The 15,921-nt window shown below is 42.6% G+C and overlaps 1 protein-coding gene across 1 annotated transcript in view; it reads right to left on the bottom strand.

Annotated features, from left to right (window-relative positions):
• ATP13A4 (ATPase 13A4) overlaps positions 1-15,921 on the bottom strand; it is a 55,072-nt gene that overhangs the window by 25,528 nt on the left and 13,623 nt on the right. The window contains exons 4-15 of the mRNA XM_054385805.1: positions 13,196-13,266; positions 13,017-13,097; positions 11,024-11,093; positions 10,060-10,194; positions 9,591-9,663; positions 8,852-8,983; positions 7,730-7,900; positions 6,756-6,913; positions 4,014-4,202; positions 3,635-3,696; positions 2,358-2,508; positions 841-927 (exon numbers count right to left, since the gene is read on the bottom strand). Of these exons, the coding sequence (XP_054241780.1) occupies positions 841-927; positions 2,358-2,508; positions 3,635-3,696; positions 4,014-4,202; positions 6,756-6,913; positions 7,730-7,900; positions 8,852-8,983; positions 9,591-9,663; positions 10,060-10,194; positions 11,024-11,093; positions 13,017-13,097; positions 13,196-13,266 (1,380 nt within the window). The remainder of the gene's footprint in view (positions 1-840; positions 928-2,357; positions 2,509-3,634; positions 3,697-4,013; positions 4,203-6,755; positions 6,914-7,729; positions 7,901-8,851; positions 8,984-9,590; positions 9,664-10,059; positions 10,195-11,023; positions 11,094-13,016; positions 13,098-13,195; positions 13,267-15,921) is intronic.

The raw sequence follows: 15,921 nt of genomic DNA, 5'->3' as shown, positions 1-15,921 counted from the left end.
GGACCACCAAAGGTCATCCAGTCTGACCACCCCACAGTCAGCAGGGGTATCCCCAACTAGATCAGATTGTCCAGGGCCTTGTCAAGCCTCACCTTGAATATCTCCAGGGATGGGACTTCAACCACCTCCCTGGGCATCCTGTTCTAGTGATCTACCATCCTTATAGTAAAGAACTTGTTCCTAACATCCAATCTAAATCTGCCCTTCTCTAGGTCTGTCCTTTGGGCCATGGTAAGAAGCTAACCACATATAATGGGCTGGTTTGTCCCAGTGGGACAGCAAGGACTGGCAGAAAAAAGAGGGGGTGAATGCTAAATACAGAAATATTTAGCTTAAGCAGTAGGAAAAGTTCACTAACAGTTTTAGCAGACTATTGTAGTTTACTGAAAGGAACTCACTCCTGTTTCTCTGACAAGACTCCCAGGTCTTACACTGGTCTTGCACAGGGTAAATGGTTGTCTGAACACACCCCTTTGGTGTATGTCACCAGTAACTCTGACATGAGCTACCAGGCTCTACTGCATTCTCAAGTGCTTTTAGAGATCTTCACCACCCAGATGAATTTGGACTGGAGTCTTGAGCCACCAAGACAGGCAAATTCCTGAGCTGTGCAATCTGTCACCCAGCATCCCTCTGCTTCTGGTGTGAGCAGTAAGGCTCCCCTGAGCATCTCTTTTTAATTGGAGGGAGCAAGGTAATCTCTCTGCAGGCAGTAAAAGAAAGATAAAGTCTGAAAGAGCTGTCTTGGGCTTGGACAACTAAGCATTTGTTCTCTGAAAGTTAAACTCTGACACTGACAGTGTGACTTGATCATGAATGTGGATTTTGCAAACAGCTTACACTGCTGGCTTTTGGCCCAGGTCTAACCACGGTGGCATGTGTGACTCCTTGACCTTCCATCTGGTGTCCACTGGCATCATCTATCACCTGTGTATTGAAAACAAAAAGAATTTTCAGATCAGAGCTGAGAGGAACTTCAAAGGAATTATTCAGAGATTTCCTTCCCTCAGAACAAGGTATCTTATTCATCCTGAGGGGAGGGTCTGTCTGATCTCACACTAAAAAGCTCCAGTAATGGAAAACCCTCTGCCTCCCTTGGCAATCAAATCCACAGCTTCCCTAGCTGCACTAAGATACTGGTGTCCTCTCACACAGCAAACAGATGATGTCCTCTCACTGACATAAAACCCTTTCTTCATTGCAACCCACCTAAATATGCAAAAATCTTTGGTTATAATCTAGACCCAATGGAAAAAATAATAAATAAGAGTTTGTACGAACGTAGGAAGTCCTCTGCTCTCAAAGCACTCCACAAATCAGCTGGATTTTTTGGTTTTTTTTTTAATCATCACAACATGACTGCGAGGAACAAATATATCTTATGGTGTGAAAGGGCACAGGGTTATTTATCTATTATTTATTTAACAAGAATTATTTAACAGGCTAGCTCATGTTTAATTTGTAACTTTGGTAGGTTGCCTAAGGCTGAGATGGCAAAGTGATCCCTCGGGGGAAAAAAAAAAAACCAACACCACTAACTCCTGTCATTACCAGATAATCTATTCCTTGAAATTTGCCTGGTTTGCATATTTTGCAGGTACAAACCAAGCAGGTGTTAAGTACAGATGTTGTCACCCACACAACCAACTAACCCTGCCCTGAATCTCTTGTCCTGCATCAGCAATGTCCTGGGGCTGTACCTTCCACCGGGTGATTAGGTATGGGTTATTTTCTTCTTTTCCATCTCAGTTTGGCAGCCTTTTAGTTTTCCTAAGTGCTCATTCCTTCCCCTCTACAACTCATCAGAGGGTAAATGGCAGCACTGATGGCTGTTGGCAGGTAAAGGGACAAAGACACAAAGCAGAGTGCTTTAACAGGGGCATGGGATTTCTGAATTGGTGGAAGTATCTCCACATTGACAGAATCAGCTGTCAGAGCCCTGTATAGCTCAAAGGTGGCAGAAATCTACATGTTCTGTAAAAGCAGTTTTAATCTGTGTATAAATCAAGCATAATCTGTAAAAGCAGTCTTAACCTGTGTATAAATCACACATGTTCTGTAAAAGCAGCCTTAATCTGTGTATAAATCACACTTGGGACTTCTTGCTATGTGGCAATAGCTACAGTCAGAGTTGATAACCAGTGGAGTTTACATATATCCACCAATTCCAATCAAATGAGCTAAGGACTCAAAGTACCCCTAGTTGAAGGCTCTAGGCTGAAACAAGGAACATTCCTCCAAAAACCTGATCATGACAAAGCTCTTCTATCTTTAAGCTCTTTTAGTTGTGTGTGGGAAGTGGCTATTTGCACAAAACTCCCCATCACTCTCTGCATAAAACCAAAACCCAGCTTTACCCAGTTAGTGGCCTCAAACATTTTCACATCCAGAGGGTCTCCTTGGATCTTGCCCTCATAAGCAATTAGTGAATGACAAACTGCCATTGCTCTGAATACTGGCCCCCAAGGGAGGCTGTGGTCCCCAGGGAAGATGTGAATGTCCTGGAAGCTAAGGAGAAAGAGAATGCAAAAATTACCATCAAGTAATGGCAAACAACATCTGACTGCTAGGGCACTGCTGAAATCCTATTCCATGGTCAGACACAAACACGTTTCTGGGGACTTGTCCTTCCCATGAGCTACTTCTTATGCAGCTGTTAAAGACTAGGGTGCATATCACAGTCTCACAGTATATCAGAGCCTGGAAGGGACCTCAAGAGATCATTGAGTCCATCCCCCCCTGCCAAAGCAGGATCACGTAGGGTAGTCTGCACAGGAATGCATCCAGGTGGGTTTTGAAAGTCTCCAGAGAAGGAGACTCCACAACCTCCTTGGGCAGCCTGTTCCAGTGCTCTGTCACCCTCACTGTAAAGAAGTTTCTCCTTGTGTTGAAGTGAAATCTTTTATGTTCAAGTTTGAACCTTGTTGCTCCTTGTCTTATCACTGTGGACCACTGAAAAGAGCCTGGCCCCCTCCACTTGACCCACCCACCCACCCCTCAGATATTTATCCACATTGATGAGATCCCCTCTCAGTCTTATCTTCTCAAGGCTCAACAGCCCCAGGGCTCTCAGTCTCTCTTCATAAGGGAGCTGCTCAAGTCCTCTAATATATCCTCAGAACAGGTGTGTAGTTAAGGAGTCCATGGGGATGGACAGGAACAGATTATTATAAAATATCTCCCCTGAGGCCTGTCCAAGGACTCTTCAGCTGTGAGGCTGATAGAAGTTTGAGCATTTTTGTGCATGCATGTTTCTGGGAATGCAAATGGGTGAAAACCTGGGCACTGAAAGGAACTGAGTGGCAGCCTTGTGGATAACAGCAGCATCCTGTCATAAGGGGTTGGGCCACCTGCAGCTTTGGGATCTGACCTAGCATGTCTGCTGCAGACTTGCTCTGCCTGGCCATGCTGTGCCAAATTCTGACAACAGTGGCTGCATTTTTAAGTCTGTGACTGGACTCCTGTGATGAGGGTTTTTTTTCAGAGGCTATAGAAATAATACTGGAAGTGTAAACACAAGGTGCTTCAAACTGCTGTTTGACATTAATTGTCTTTCAGATTTGTTCACATAGGAGGACAATCCAGTCATTATCCCATCAAATTTAAATTCCATTGGTGTGTCAGGGAGGCTTACCAGTTTCTTTCAGAGGGCAGCAAGCCCCAAAGATCCAGGCCATCTTCTGTTAAGGTGCCAGTCTAAGTTAAAATGCACATTTAAATTAACTTCCCAGATGAGAGTTCCAAGAGGAATAAAAAGCAAGACTTGTTTTAAGAAGTTACTGTCCAGAAAGTGCCAGCAAAGCACAGAACAAAAGTATTACCAGTCAGTTCTGAGATTGCAAGAAAACCAACAATTCACAACAGGGTCTGATCAGACAACACAAAGAGAAGTATGCAGGACTGGTCAGAGTGTTTCTAAGCTCCAGTGGAAGTGCGTGATTAAACCCCATACTCTCCCACCCCTAGCATGGCTCCCATCACTAGGAAGAGAGTAACCACCACATAGTAGTTACTTTGTCAAAACAGATGAGGTTCAGCTGTCCACACATGTTGATCCTCTGTGGGCTGATGCAGAAGATGCCTTTTTTCTTCAGCCTCCTCTGGGTATAAATGATTCCTGTTGTCAAGGCAGCTGGCAGAGCTGGGGGGACAGCAATAGTGATAACATCCAAAGCCTTCTTCACCACTTCTCCTGCCTCCTCCTAGCACAAACCCAAAAAGCAATTCTCAGCAAGAGGGTAGCAAGAAGCACTGGTTGGATTGTCTGAGTGTAGCCTTCTTCATCTCCCTCCACTAAACTGCAAGTGCTTCAGGCTGTGCTGTTTTCTGCCCATGCTCCACTGCATATTCATAGAATCAATGAATTGTTAGGATTGGAAGGGACCTCAAAGATCATCTAGTTCCAACCACCCTGCTATGAGGCAGGGACACCTCACACTAGATCAGATTGCTCGGAGCCACATTCAGCCTGGCTGCAAAAACCTCCAGGGATGAGGCTTCCACCACCTCCCTGAGCAACCTGTTCCAATGTCTCACCACCCTCATGGGGAAAAACTTCTTCCTAACATCTAATCTGAATCTACCCATTTCTATTTTTCTTCCATTTCCCCTAGTCCTATCATTACCTGACACCCTAAAAAGTCCCTTCCCAGCTTTCTTGTCGGCCCCCTTCAGATACTGGAATGCCACAGTAATGTCTCCCTAAGGAATTCATTGCTTTGATTTAGCCTAAAGCTTTAAGGCTACTCCACTGCTAAGAGCAGTCTCCAGGCCTTCCTTCATACTCCATGCCAACAAAGCTGTCAGGCAGAGCTCAGTCTCCTCTAAAGCACATGAGTTAGAACAAGCCAGCCAGGTTACTGCACCCTTAGTGGAGCCCAGTTTCCCATGACACAGCACACAAGAATCTGCCATTTCTATGGGCATTCATCCAGCTGCCTCCAGGCACAGCTCTGCGCTCCATGCTAGGGTGACAGGTGAGACATATGGGGATGGTGCTGAAAAGGAGGGCAGAATGCAGGAGTTAAGTGATTGCTTCTGACTTTGTGTTCTGGGAATTGTGAAAGGAAACTGTGTTTATGTTTAGGAAGAGAGATGGAAGTAAAAGTTCTGTTTCTAACTTGGGAGCTTAGAGATTGGTGTAGAAGTGACTGCCAGCATGCTGAATGTCAGCACTGTTATTCTTGGCAGTCAACAATTCTGCTGAAGGACTGAATGCATTTCAAGCTGGGATCCCAGAACTGAGACACTGCAAACTAGAGCAAACTTGCAGTTCAGAAGCATAGACAAACCATCACAGAGTTCTATTATTACTGCTTCTGAGCTTGGGTCTTTGACCATAAATCGTGTTGCATTTGATGTGCTACATTTTCATCATGTTCTCTTCTCTCTTCACTGCTATTGTTTCAGACCACTGAAAGCACCAGCTTGATAATATTTTGAATCTATTTTATGTTAGAATGAAGCTCATGGCTCCTTTAGATAAAGACACTCACAGGAGAGAAAGCATTGAGTAGACTGTGTGACTGAATCTTATCCCAGTCTGAAAAGAGTTTCAGCTACTGTGATAACATCAGCATGTATTTTACATTTTACAAGGAAGAAGATAAAAATAAAATAAAGGAAAGAAAGAAAAACATGTGAAGCAGACACTAGGACATGTTCTTAAGCACACTGTCTTTAATATCCCAAGGGGAATTAATCTTCTACACCAGCTGATTGTGGATTAGTCTAAAGAAGCTTTGCAACTCAGGACCTGAACTTTACATTGGCAGATAACTATCAAGGCATGAGATGATTCTTTGGAAGTTTTTGAAGAAGTTCTAAAGCAATTGTGCTTTAAAAGGTTGAGAACTGTGGCTTACAGTGTACAGCTATTTCTTACACTAACCTTGATGCATGACAATGAGTAAAAGGGTTTCAGGAAAACTCTCCAGAGATGGAGGGACTGAAATGACAGGGCCCTAGGTGCACTAAAAGACCTTAATTACCCTCACTAACCTCACCTCCATCCTGCTGATAGGACACGCAGTGCTTGCACAGGATTTTCCAAGACCTTAGAAGAAATTACTTAGTGGGAAACAGCAGGTTCCAGCACCTTGGAACTGAAGGCATGACAGGTTGTGTACTGTCACAAATTCAATTACACTATAAAATGGCCTCATATACTAAGGCAGAATCACAGAATCATAGATTCATTCAGGTTGGAAAAGATCCCTGGGATCATCAAGTCCAACCATTGACCCTGCTCCACAAAGTACACTCCTAAACCATAACTCCAAGCACCACATCCAAACCACCTTTAAACACACCCAGGGTTGGTGACTCCACCACCTCCTTGGGCAGCACATTCCAATGCTTGACCACTCTTGCTGTGAAAAACTTTTTCCTACTGTCCAGTCTAAACCTCCCCTGTTGCAGTTTGAGGCCATTCCCTCTGTTTCTATTGCTAAGTACCTGTGAGAAGAGACCAGCACCAACCTTTCCACAATGTTCTTGTAGAGAGCAATGAGATGTCCCCTCAGCCTCCTCTGTTTCAAACTAACCATCCCCAGCTCCTTCAATCACTCTTCATAAGATTCATTCTCCAGGCCCTTCCCCAGTTTCCTTGCCCTCCTCTGCACTGGCTCCAGCACCTCCAACATCTCTCTTGGATTGAGATGCCCACTCAGAAAGTGTGCCAAGGACCATATTTTCATATATGAAAGAGTAAGAGGTCTCTTGAAACTGGGTTTGACCATTCCTCCTGCACTCACCCCATTCAGTGCAAATACACACACTGCATAGATCATCCCAATGGCTGCAAGAGCTATGAGGCACATCAGGAACCGCAGGGCATCTCTGTACAGCCTGAAGTTCATGGGCTTAGGGTAGAGAATGGACCTCACCAGATCTCCTTTGGCTGTGTTGAAACCTAGAAAGACAAAACTGAAAATGTTTCAAAGGGAAAACATTTCCAGAAGTTCTCAAAAAAAAAAAAAAAAAAAAAAAAAAGACGAGAAAAGAAGAAGAAAATAAAAGAAAAGAAAAGAAAAGAAAAGGGAGGTCAAAATTTCTAAAATTGAAGAAAGACAAAACTAAAAATGTTTCAAAGGCAAAACATTTCCAAAATTTCTCTGGGGAATTAAAAAAAAAGAAAAGAAAAAAAGAAAAGGGAGGTCAAAATTTCTGTAATTGAAGAAAGACAAACCGAAAAATGTTTCAAAAGGAAAACATTTCCAAAAGTTCTCTGAAAAAAAAAAAAAAAAGAAGAAAAGAAAAGGGAGGTCAAAATTTCTGTAACTGAAGAAATACAAAACTAAATATCTTTCAAAGGGAAACCATTTCCAAAAGTTCTCTGAAAAAAAATAAGAAAAGAAAAGAAGAAGAAAAGGGAGGTCAAAATCTCTGTAATTGAAGAAGGCTCAGATCTCTTATTTCAGTGTATGTGACCTGCTCTGCAGAACTTAGGAAAAAGTTATTTTGCCTTAAGGAGGAGTAATTTTTCACTGTCTCAGCAGTAAAAGCAAAACTCTTCTTTGTAATCATATACTAGTGGGTTTGGTGACCATTATGCCAGGCAAACAGAACCAGTGCATAACAGCTCAGCCCAAGCCAGGATGTCAATTCCCCACCTCACTGCTGTGAGTTTGGGATAATGCCTTTAGCTTTAATGTGACTGAGCATGTTAAGTCAGACTGTTTCAATAAGAAAAAGCATGAATGGGAAAGTAAAGTGAACGTTGACTGACCAGTTCGTAGCACCACAGCTTTCACTGGTCCTCTGCCATTTGCCTTGGCCTGTATGACCTCTGTTCCACAGAAGAGGATGTGTTTTCTGTAATCCTCTGCACAGTGCATTCTCCAGGGCATGAAGTTATCAGCTTGGGGTAAGCGAGTCTTTGTGACTGGAATACTTTCCCCTAGGGAAGATTTGCTCAGGTTAGGAAAATTGCAGCACATCTTAAAATCAGCCTTCTGACTTTCAACTATACATTACCTAAACGACTGTCTGGTAAGTCAAAAGTATTTACTAGAGAAACCAGGCTAGAGGATGTTACTTCTTTCTTGTGACACCTTTGGAGTAGAAGAAGGGCCTGAAGCCTAGCAAGCTCTGCCAGAGGAAAGCTCTTCCTTTTCATCAGTACAACTTTGTGTGTCTGAGAAGGAAAATCAGTCCAAGGACTGTTTTCACTGCCTGTAGATAAACAGATTTGAAAACACACCTCAACTGGTGTTACATCACTCCATTCAATGGCCACAAGTTGCTTACCTAGCTTGAGCCTCATGTGCAGGTCCCTACACTATTCCCTTAAGCAGACTAAATGTGATATTTCCTACTCCTCCTTCCTCATAAAAAGAAGAACCCTCAGCTGAATGCTTGACAGCTGACAAATATCCTATTTATGTCAGAGCAGATGCTAAGGTGAAGCAGAAGAAATATTTTCTGACAGCCAAAGCTTTCTAAATGAAGAGGGTTTCTGGAGTTTCTTATTTACACAACATGACAGAACTGTGACTTTCTGGTCGATTCAGAAAGTCTCTGTGTCTGCTTCTTCTCCTGTTCTCCTCATTCTGCTGTCCACTCTTTCTAATCAGAGGATCTATTCCTAAATTCTGCACCCCAGAAAGGAAGAAAAGGATCTGCTCATCTTGAAGTCCATCTTGTCTGTTTAGATAAGATGAGGCTAACTACAATCTTGTCTTCATCATAGCAAACATGCAAAAGTACCTCCTTCTAGGCTAGCTATGTACCATAATAAGGGTCTGACATGATAGCATTGTATGTCCTGCATTGCTGTCTATAATGCCACAGGGCTGCCACAGGGCTGTAATGATGATTTGATGGTAAACCTGGGAAGGAGGAGTTGTACCTGTCAACATGCTTTCATTTACAGTGCACTGCCCACTGATCAGGATGGCATCACAGGGTAAAAGAGTTTTGCCCTCTTTCAAAATCATCGTATCGCCAGGAACAAGATGTTGTGATTCCAGCTCTTGGAAACCTGTGACATGTAAGGCAAATTTTGTGCTTCATGGAATTACCTGCTAAATTGGTGGGTATAGTGGTTGATAAACAAAGGGCTACAAGTAGAACCTAACAATACAACATCCAATACTTGGAAAAGCCAAGGCGTCAATCTGAACTGCAGAATTCCTTCTCATGACCCCAGGAGCCCAACCAATGGTTATTCTTCCACTGCAGAGAAGAATGGATCTACAGTTCTTAGTCTGACTACATCTTTTTAAATTGTGCTTTAAATACCATGACAATGAACAGACTTTGCATGGAGTAATTAGGTGGAATCACAGACATTTAGTGGCTATATGGATGGCTTTGTCAGTACTGTTTTAAGAGGGAAAATAAACCAAAGCAAAACCAAAAACATTGTTTTGATGCAAAGTTTTTGCTAAGGCTGTGCTCAAACAGTTACAAATATGACTGATGTGCCACCACATGCTTCTAGGTCAAATGAACCCAATCTGCAGAATTGAGTTGAGAGACAGAAGAGCCAACTGCTCTAGAAGGAATATGATACTATATATTCTATGGTTTGATATAAGTGGCTACAGAAATGAACGACAGTGAAGAAAGAAGTGTTCAGGAATCACCTTCCTTATTTCTGCAGACAGTGACCCTGATGTTGTTATGAGACTCAACCAGTCTGTGCAGTTTAACTGATTGCTGTAAATAAAAGGAGAACACACAGAAGTGTTAAATCTTCCTCACATGATGCAATTCATCTACTGACAACCATTCCCTTTTGTTATTCGTGGTTATGAGCACTCTTATAAACTGGGGTCTGGCCCTGCCAGGAATTATACAATCATACAGAGAAAGAAATTCCCCACCCTAATTATGGAAAAGGTATAATAAAAGGTTACAAAGCAAAGCACTGGAATGGGGAAGGGAGGATGTGGGTAAAAAACCACACAGAGGCTATGGTGATTAGGAGACTAGGTCATTGCACCTGCGTCTACACAGTGTCACTAGATTAAACCTCTGAGCAACTCTGACATCCTGGCCCTTCCCAGACATCAGAAATAAATCCTCCTTATGGTAAAAGCTGAGGTGTCTCACCTGTCTAAGATCATATACAGTCAAAAAAATCGAGAAGAGAGACATGATTATGATGGCAGTGGCATACTCCATGTAATCTTCAGCAAACCACAGGCAGACACTGAACAGCTGGAACACGTAAAATGGATTTAAAACCTGTTTGGAGAGAGAGAGAGCAATCCTCAGGACCTGGCTGTGTTTAAATAGCTCCATTGTACCCAGCCAGTCCATTCTGTTAGGAATGGGATGGAATAACAGCTGTTGAGTTAAGCATTGTGTTTCCCAACACCCTTTCTAATTTTGTTGGCAGTGGCTTCAGTCTAATCAGACTGGACCACCTCCATCTGACAGAAAGGCCAAAAGAATCTGCACCAATAAGATGTTATTTGGGAAGTGAATGACTCAGCCCAAGCCTTGTTTTGCTTGCTTCACTACAAGAGATGTAACAAGAGAAAAGAGCAGGTTGTGCCATAAGGACAGAGCTTGCATACCACAGGCACATCTCTACAAACCCTCTCTTTAGGCTACACATTGCCAGCTCCTGTCTGCAAATGATACTGATGCTTTATGTGTGCTGTGCCCAGAGACATGAGCTCACTGGACCTCTCTGCAGCTCTAGGCATATATCAGCTGCTGCTGTTCACTTAATCTCTGCTGATTAATAGACAGACTTTGCCTGGAAGGTTTGATTCCCTGTGCAGCTTGTAAACATTCACTGACCTTTGTAAGGCTAACAGAATGAGCTCCCAGCACATAGATATATGGAAGCATCAAACAGCCATACAGGCATGGGGATGGAGGATAGGGAACAATGGAGAATAAATTAATTTATGGTCATTTCATGGAGCAGCTTTAAACAGGATTTGGAAGAGAAATGTGCTTAATGAGAACTGGGAAGCTAATTCAGACATAGAATCTATTATATTCCCTCTTCAGGCTCTACATCCCCCAGCAGCCTAAAATAAAAGCAACAGAAATGCTTAACCTCTTTGATGAGTAGTTTCCAAATTGGGATCACTGGAACGTCAATAGTGTTTGGCCCACAAATAACTCTCCTGCATGGGATAAAGACACATCACTTACAGAGAAAATAGTGACAGTGTAGCTCACTCACAAAGCTGCAGCTTCCAACAGTCCTGAGAGCTTGCATCCGTCCTAATTTAAAGGCTGCAAGGATCTTTCTCCAAGAAAAATGACAGGTAAAAAAGGAAATGCCCCTACAGTGCTTCCATCAGAAAAGATGACAGTACCAGTGAGATCTGCTTACACAGACCAGATGTTTAACACAGCCTTTTAGGCAAACTTTCCCATAATGTAAAAATTCTTTTGAAGCACCATAAACAAAGGAATTCTGCACCTAAATCAAAAAGATCTAAAGCCAAATAATTTTGCATAAATTTAAGGGTGATTTGAATGTAAGATTCACCATGAGCTAAGGCCAGGAGCTGGACTTTCAGTATGCAGTCAACTGGAGATCACTTCTTTATTTAGCAGTTTCAGGAACAGCTATTCTCTAAATTGTCTAACGTTATAGTAGTTTGTAAGAATAAATTCAATGGCCAGAACAAATTGACTGAGAAGGTCAGTCCAGATACATGGAGCCCCAGTAAAGAAGCACCACTCAACTTAATCTGCACCATCTCACAGAGATTCCAAATAAGAAGAGCTTTGAGTTAGTTAAAGAACATCGCTCTTTCCTCACTGAAAGCAACTGTGATAAACAATGAGACATTTGAAAAACCTTGATGAGGAACATACAACATTCTCTAGCCCTTTTTGTTCAGTTTTCCATGCATGGCCATTTCACCTAAAATGATGTGGATATTAATGGATACACACAAAATTAAAGGGAATTTACACCTCTCTGACATCCATGTGTTGAGTACTGATGTAGTGTGGTGGGTCGAAATCCCCTTCCCACATTAACCACACCAGACTAGCTCAGTTCAGAAGCAAATGAAGCTGTGTTTTACAAGCAAATACAATCTACAATGGAATACAATGAGTATGTACAAATATACACTATTTACAAATATGTACAATTAACAGAAACAGCACAAAACCCTCCTGGCCAAAGTCAGGAAAGCTGTCCCTCTGCCTCCCCCTTCCCTGCCTTCTCCAGACCTCCCTGGCAAAAGGAAGAAAAACAAGAAGGAGAGGGGTTGTTAGAACTTAGCATTCAAAGTCAATAGCTGGTAACAAAGCCAGAAGAGAAGAGCAGAAGCACCCTGCTAGAATGCTGCAGGGAGAACTGAACTTAGTTTTAAGAATGCCTTTTTAATTTTTCTTCACAAAGTTCGAGCAGAGAAAGTGGAAGAATGTAAATAAGTCACTATTGGGTGTAAGAAAGCAGAATAATGATTATTCTAAACACTTTCATTGGAGAGATAGAAATGTTTAAGAGTCACAAAACAAGTGGGACAGTGGGGCAGTCAGGCAGTCTGTTTTCTCTGTTTGCCTGCTGCTTCTTTTCTGGCTGAAGGTAACACACATACTGACCTTGACAAGCTAAGTCTAACGAACCTCTCTCTGCTTCTTGGCTTTCTTCCCTTTTGCCTGCTCTGAGAGGTGGGGGGGAGGAGGAAAAAGAAGCACAGCCCCCTCTCTTTTGGGGGGCCCAAAGGGGTATGGTTGTGGTTTTCTGTTGATTGTACTTATTTGTAAATGTTGTGAATAGTGTCTATTTGTACAGATTCATTGCATTTCATCATAGATTGTAGTTTTGCCTGTAAAATAACAGCTTTCATTTGCTTCCAGACTGAGCTAGCCTGGTCATTGTCGGGTGTGGGAGGGGGATTTTAGCTCTCACACTGCAACAATTCCTCCCAGGGAATCATTTAGAATAATCATTATTTTTCTTTTTTTACACCCAATAGTGATTCATTTACCTTCTTATTACTTTCTGCTCAAGATCTGTGAAAAATTTTCAAGGCATAGCCCTGAAACCATCTCAAGTACTTGTGATTTGAAATGTGTACCTGACATTCTGTTCCTCGCAGGTAAGACCAGACCCAAATTTGGCATGTATAGCTGAGCAAGTGTGGTGGTCTTCTAGGACTCTAAAATACAAAATGAGTGTTTTCCTTCAGACATTATTCACAAAGCAGGACATTAATCACTTCCTCAGGGGCTTGTGTAAGCAGTGCATCGAACTCACCCAACTTTCTGGAACTGCTGTGCAGAGATATTCCAGACATAGCGGATCTTTTGTACTTGGATGCTTTTCACCTACAAAAGAGGGGCAATGACCCATGCAACAGAGCAAACAAAAATACTCTCAGGTCTGCTCACAGACAGGGACCTGCTGGAAAGAATCAAACCAAGAGCCACGAGGATGATTAGGGGACTTGAGCACCTCCTCTGTAAAGAGAGATTGAGAAATCTGGGGCTGTTCAGTGTTGAGAAGAGAAGGCTGAGGGGAGATCTGATCGATGTCTATCAATATCTGAGGGCTGGGTGTCAAGTGGAGGGGGCCAGGCTCTTTTCAGTAGTGCACAATAATAAGGCAAGGAACAAGAGGTACAAAGCTTGAACATAGACGATTTCACCTCAACGTGAGGAGAAACTTCTTTATAGTCGTGACAGAGCACTGGAGCAGGCTGGCCAGAGAGGTTGTGGAGTCTCCCTCTCTGGACACATTCAAAACCCACCTGGATGCATTCCTGTGTGGACTATCCTGGGTGATCCTGCTTTGGCAGGGGGGTTGGACTGAATGATCTCTGGAGGTCCCTTCCGACCTCTAATGTACTGTGACACTGTGATATTGTGATCCTCACCGAGGTCAAGCATAGATAAAGCAAATTTTACGGGGGGGCAGGATGGGAGAGAAGACAGGATTTGAATTACTGACTCCATAGTTACCTTACAAAGTGAGATCCCCAGCTCAGTGCACATTCCAGTAAGTTTTACAGATCTTGCAACCAGACACAAAGCAGCATTCTTCTCTATTTTGTGAAGCAAGGAATACAGTCCTCACTCTCATTTCATAGAATGAAAGGAGGAGATCACTGATGCACTGGTGGACATGCAGGCAGTTATCAAAGTCCATCTTCAGTGAATAGCTCCTTCATGTTCTGTCTGGCTTTAATGAAAGCAGGAAGGCAGTTTGCAGGCATGGTGCTGAGTCCTTCAGCTGAACAGATATGCCAAGAGCAAGAAAGGCCATGCCATGGTACTCCCCAAGTCACTGCTAATGCTATGACCTTGCAGAGCAATTATCCATTAGGAGCATGTGCTGTCATTTATAACCTGCAGAAGGAGTCTGTCTTGTAAGGAAGCCTATTAGAGATAATGGAGCTTGGTATCAGCTGGAAGGTGGCCAAGCTATACACAGAACAAAGGAATCAGCTCTGGTGGACTCTCCCTACCCAGAGCAATAAGCACTATTATAAGCCAATGAAATCTATACTCAGCTCATAAAGTAGCTCAAAATGGAGCTATAACCACAGTCATTAACCTAAGGAGAGGCCTGTAGTTAGGGTTGCATGCAATTGGAGCTGCTGTATTTGCAATGCTAAAAACTGGAGTGGAAAATGAGGGAATCATCTTGCTGCTGGAACAGGTCCTTGGACAGCTCTTGTGGACTACACATTACTCTGTGGGCTTAGGCAGCTTAAATGGTCAAAAAGTTTTCTATTATAAGCAGGAGCTTTTGAATTGCTAGTGAAGGATTAAACTCTTTGCTCTTTGCTGCTTTGAAATCTGCTCTTTTCTGCATAGATGTTTTGACTGATATGGAAGTGCTGCTCAAAGGGCCTATTATGTGAGACTACATTGTGCTTTTTTTTTTTTTTTTTAAATGTTACCAACTTGATCCTCTGAAGAATGTTACAAACCAGTCTTCACTTTCATAGTGTGCCAGCTGATTGAACTAGCTGGCACTAAACTTTCCTACGCACGTTAATATATGCCCACACAGAGCAGCAGTAACAGCAACAGCTCTGCTCTGCTCAAGTCAGGTTTATAATCAAAATACATACTATAAATTGCTGCAGATACAAAAATAAATTCTAACAAGTTAGAAATCCATTTCCTGGAAGGGAAATAGCTCTTTTATGGGTTTCTCAGTGCAGTGATCTATTATCTGTAACCAAGAACCAGATATTAGTAAATGTACCATTGCACTCCCATTGCTCACACCAGTTTAATGTGTAATGCTAAGCAGGACATAGAACTGAACTGTCTGGTACTTAGTCTGAAATGGGCATGCTTACATTAACTCAACTCAAGAGGGACCTTGTGATCTGCTTAGATCCATTATCATCTACCTTCTCCCCAGTGCCTCGCTGGGATCTCAAAGCTACAGAACTGGCAGAGACTTAGGTAGATTTTTGCATGAACAGGCAACACTGTGAGATCTGACTTCAGCAAATGCACTTTAGAGCAAAAATGGTGCATGGAAAGGCAAGAAAGCAAAATGTGCTTCAGACTCTCCTTGGTGAAACATTTCTGGACATACTGATGCATCTCTCTTCTATACCTCTTTAGTTGCATTCATTCCTATTTTCCATAGTACTGTGGGAGCTGTGATTCAGTTCCTCATTGTTTCCCTTCAGACATGTGGCCACCCCTAAATTCCTTGATTCCCATTTCAGGAAATAGTTTTTGATTCGGAACTCTGATTCTTCACTACCAACCCCAGTGTCCTGAGGCTCTTCTACTTATGATGTAGGCTTGGTGAAGATTCTTTTTTCAAAACCCACCTGGGAGTAAGGAGGGATTTTTACAGAAGTGGGTACAGCTCTCCAAAATGTCTAGCTTGTTTTCCCACACCTCATTATGGTCAACAAGCTGCAAGTTTCTTACCTGGATGTGTTTCACAGGTAAATTTCACTCCATGAAGCATGGCTGAGATAGAACCACAGAATCATTAAGGTTGGAAAA

Source organism: Indicator indicator, chromosome 13 (genome assembly GCF_027791375.1).
Source record: "Indicator indicator isolate 239-I01 chromosome 13, UM_Iind_1.1, whole genome shotgun sequence".
Lineage (NCBI taxonomy): Eukaryota > Metazoa > Chordata > Aves > Piciformes > Indicatoridae > Indicator > Indicator indicator.
Note: the sequence above shows the minus strand (reverse complement) of the source record. Positions and strands in the feature narration are given on the sequence as shown.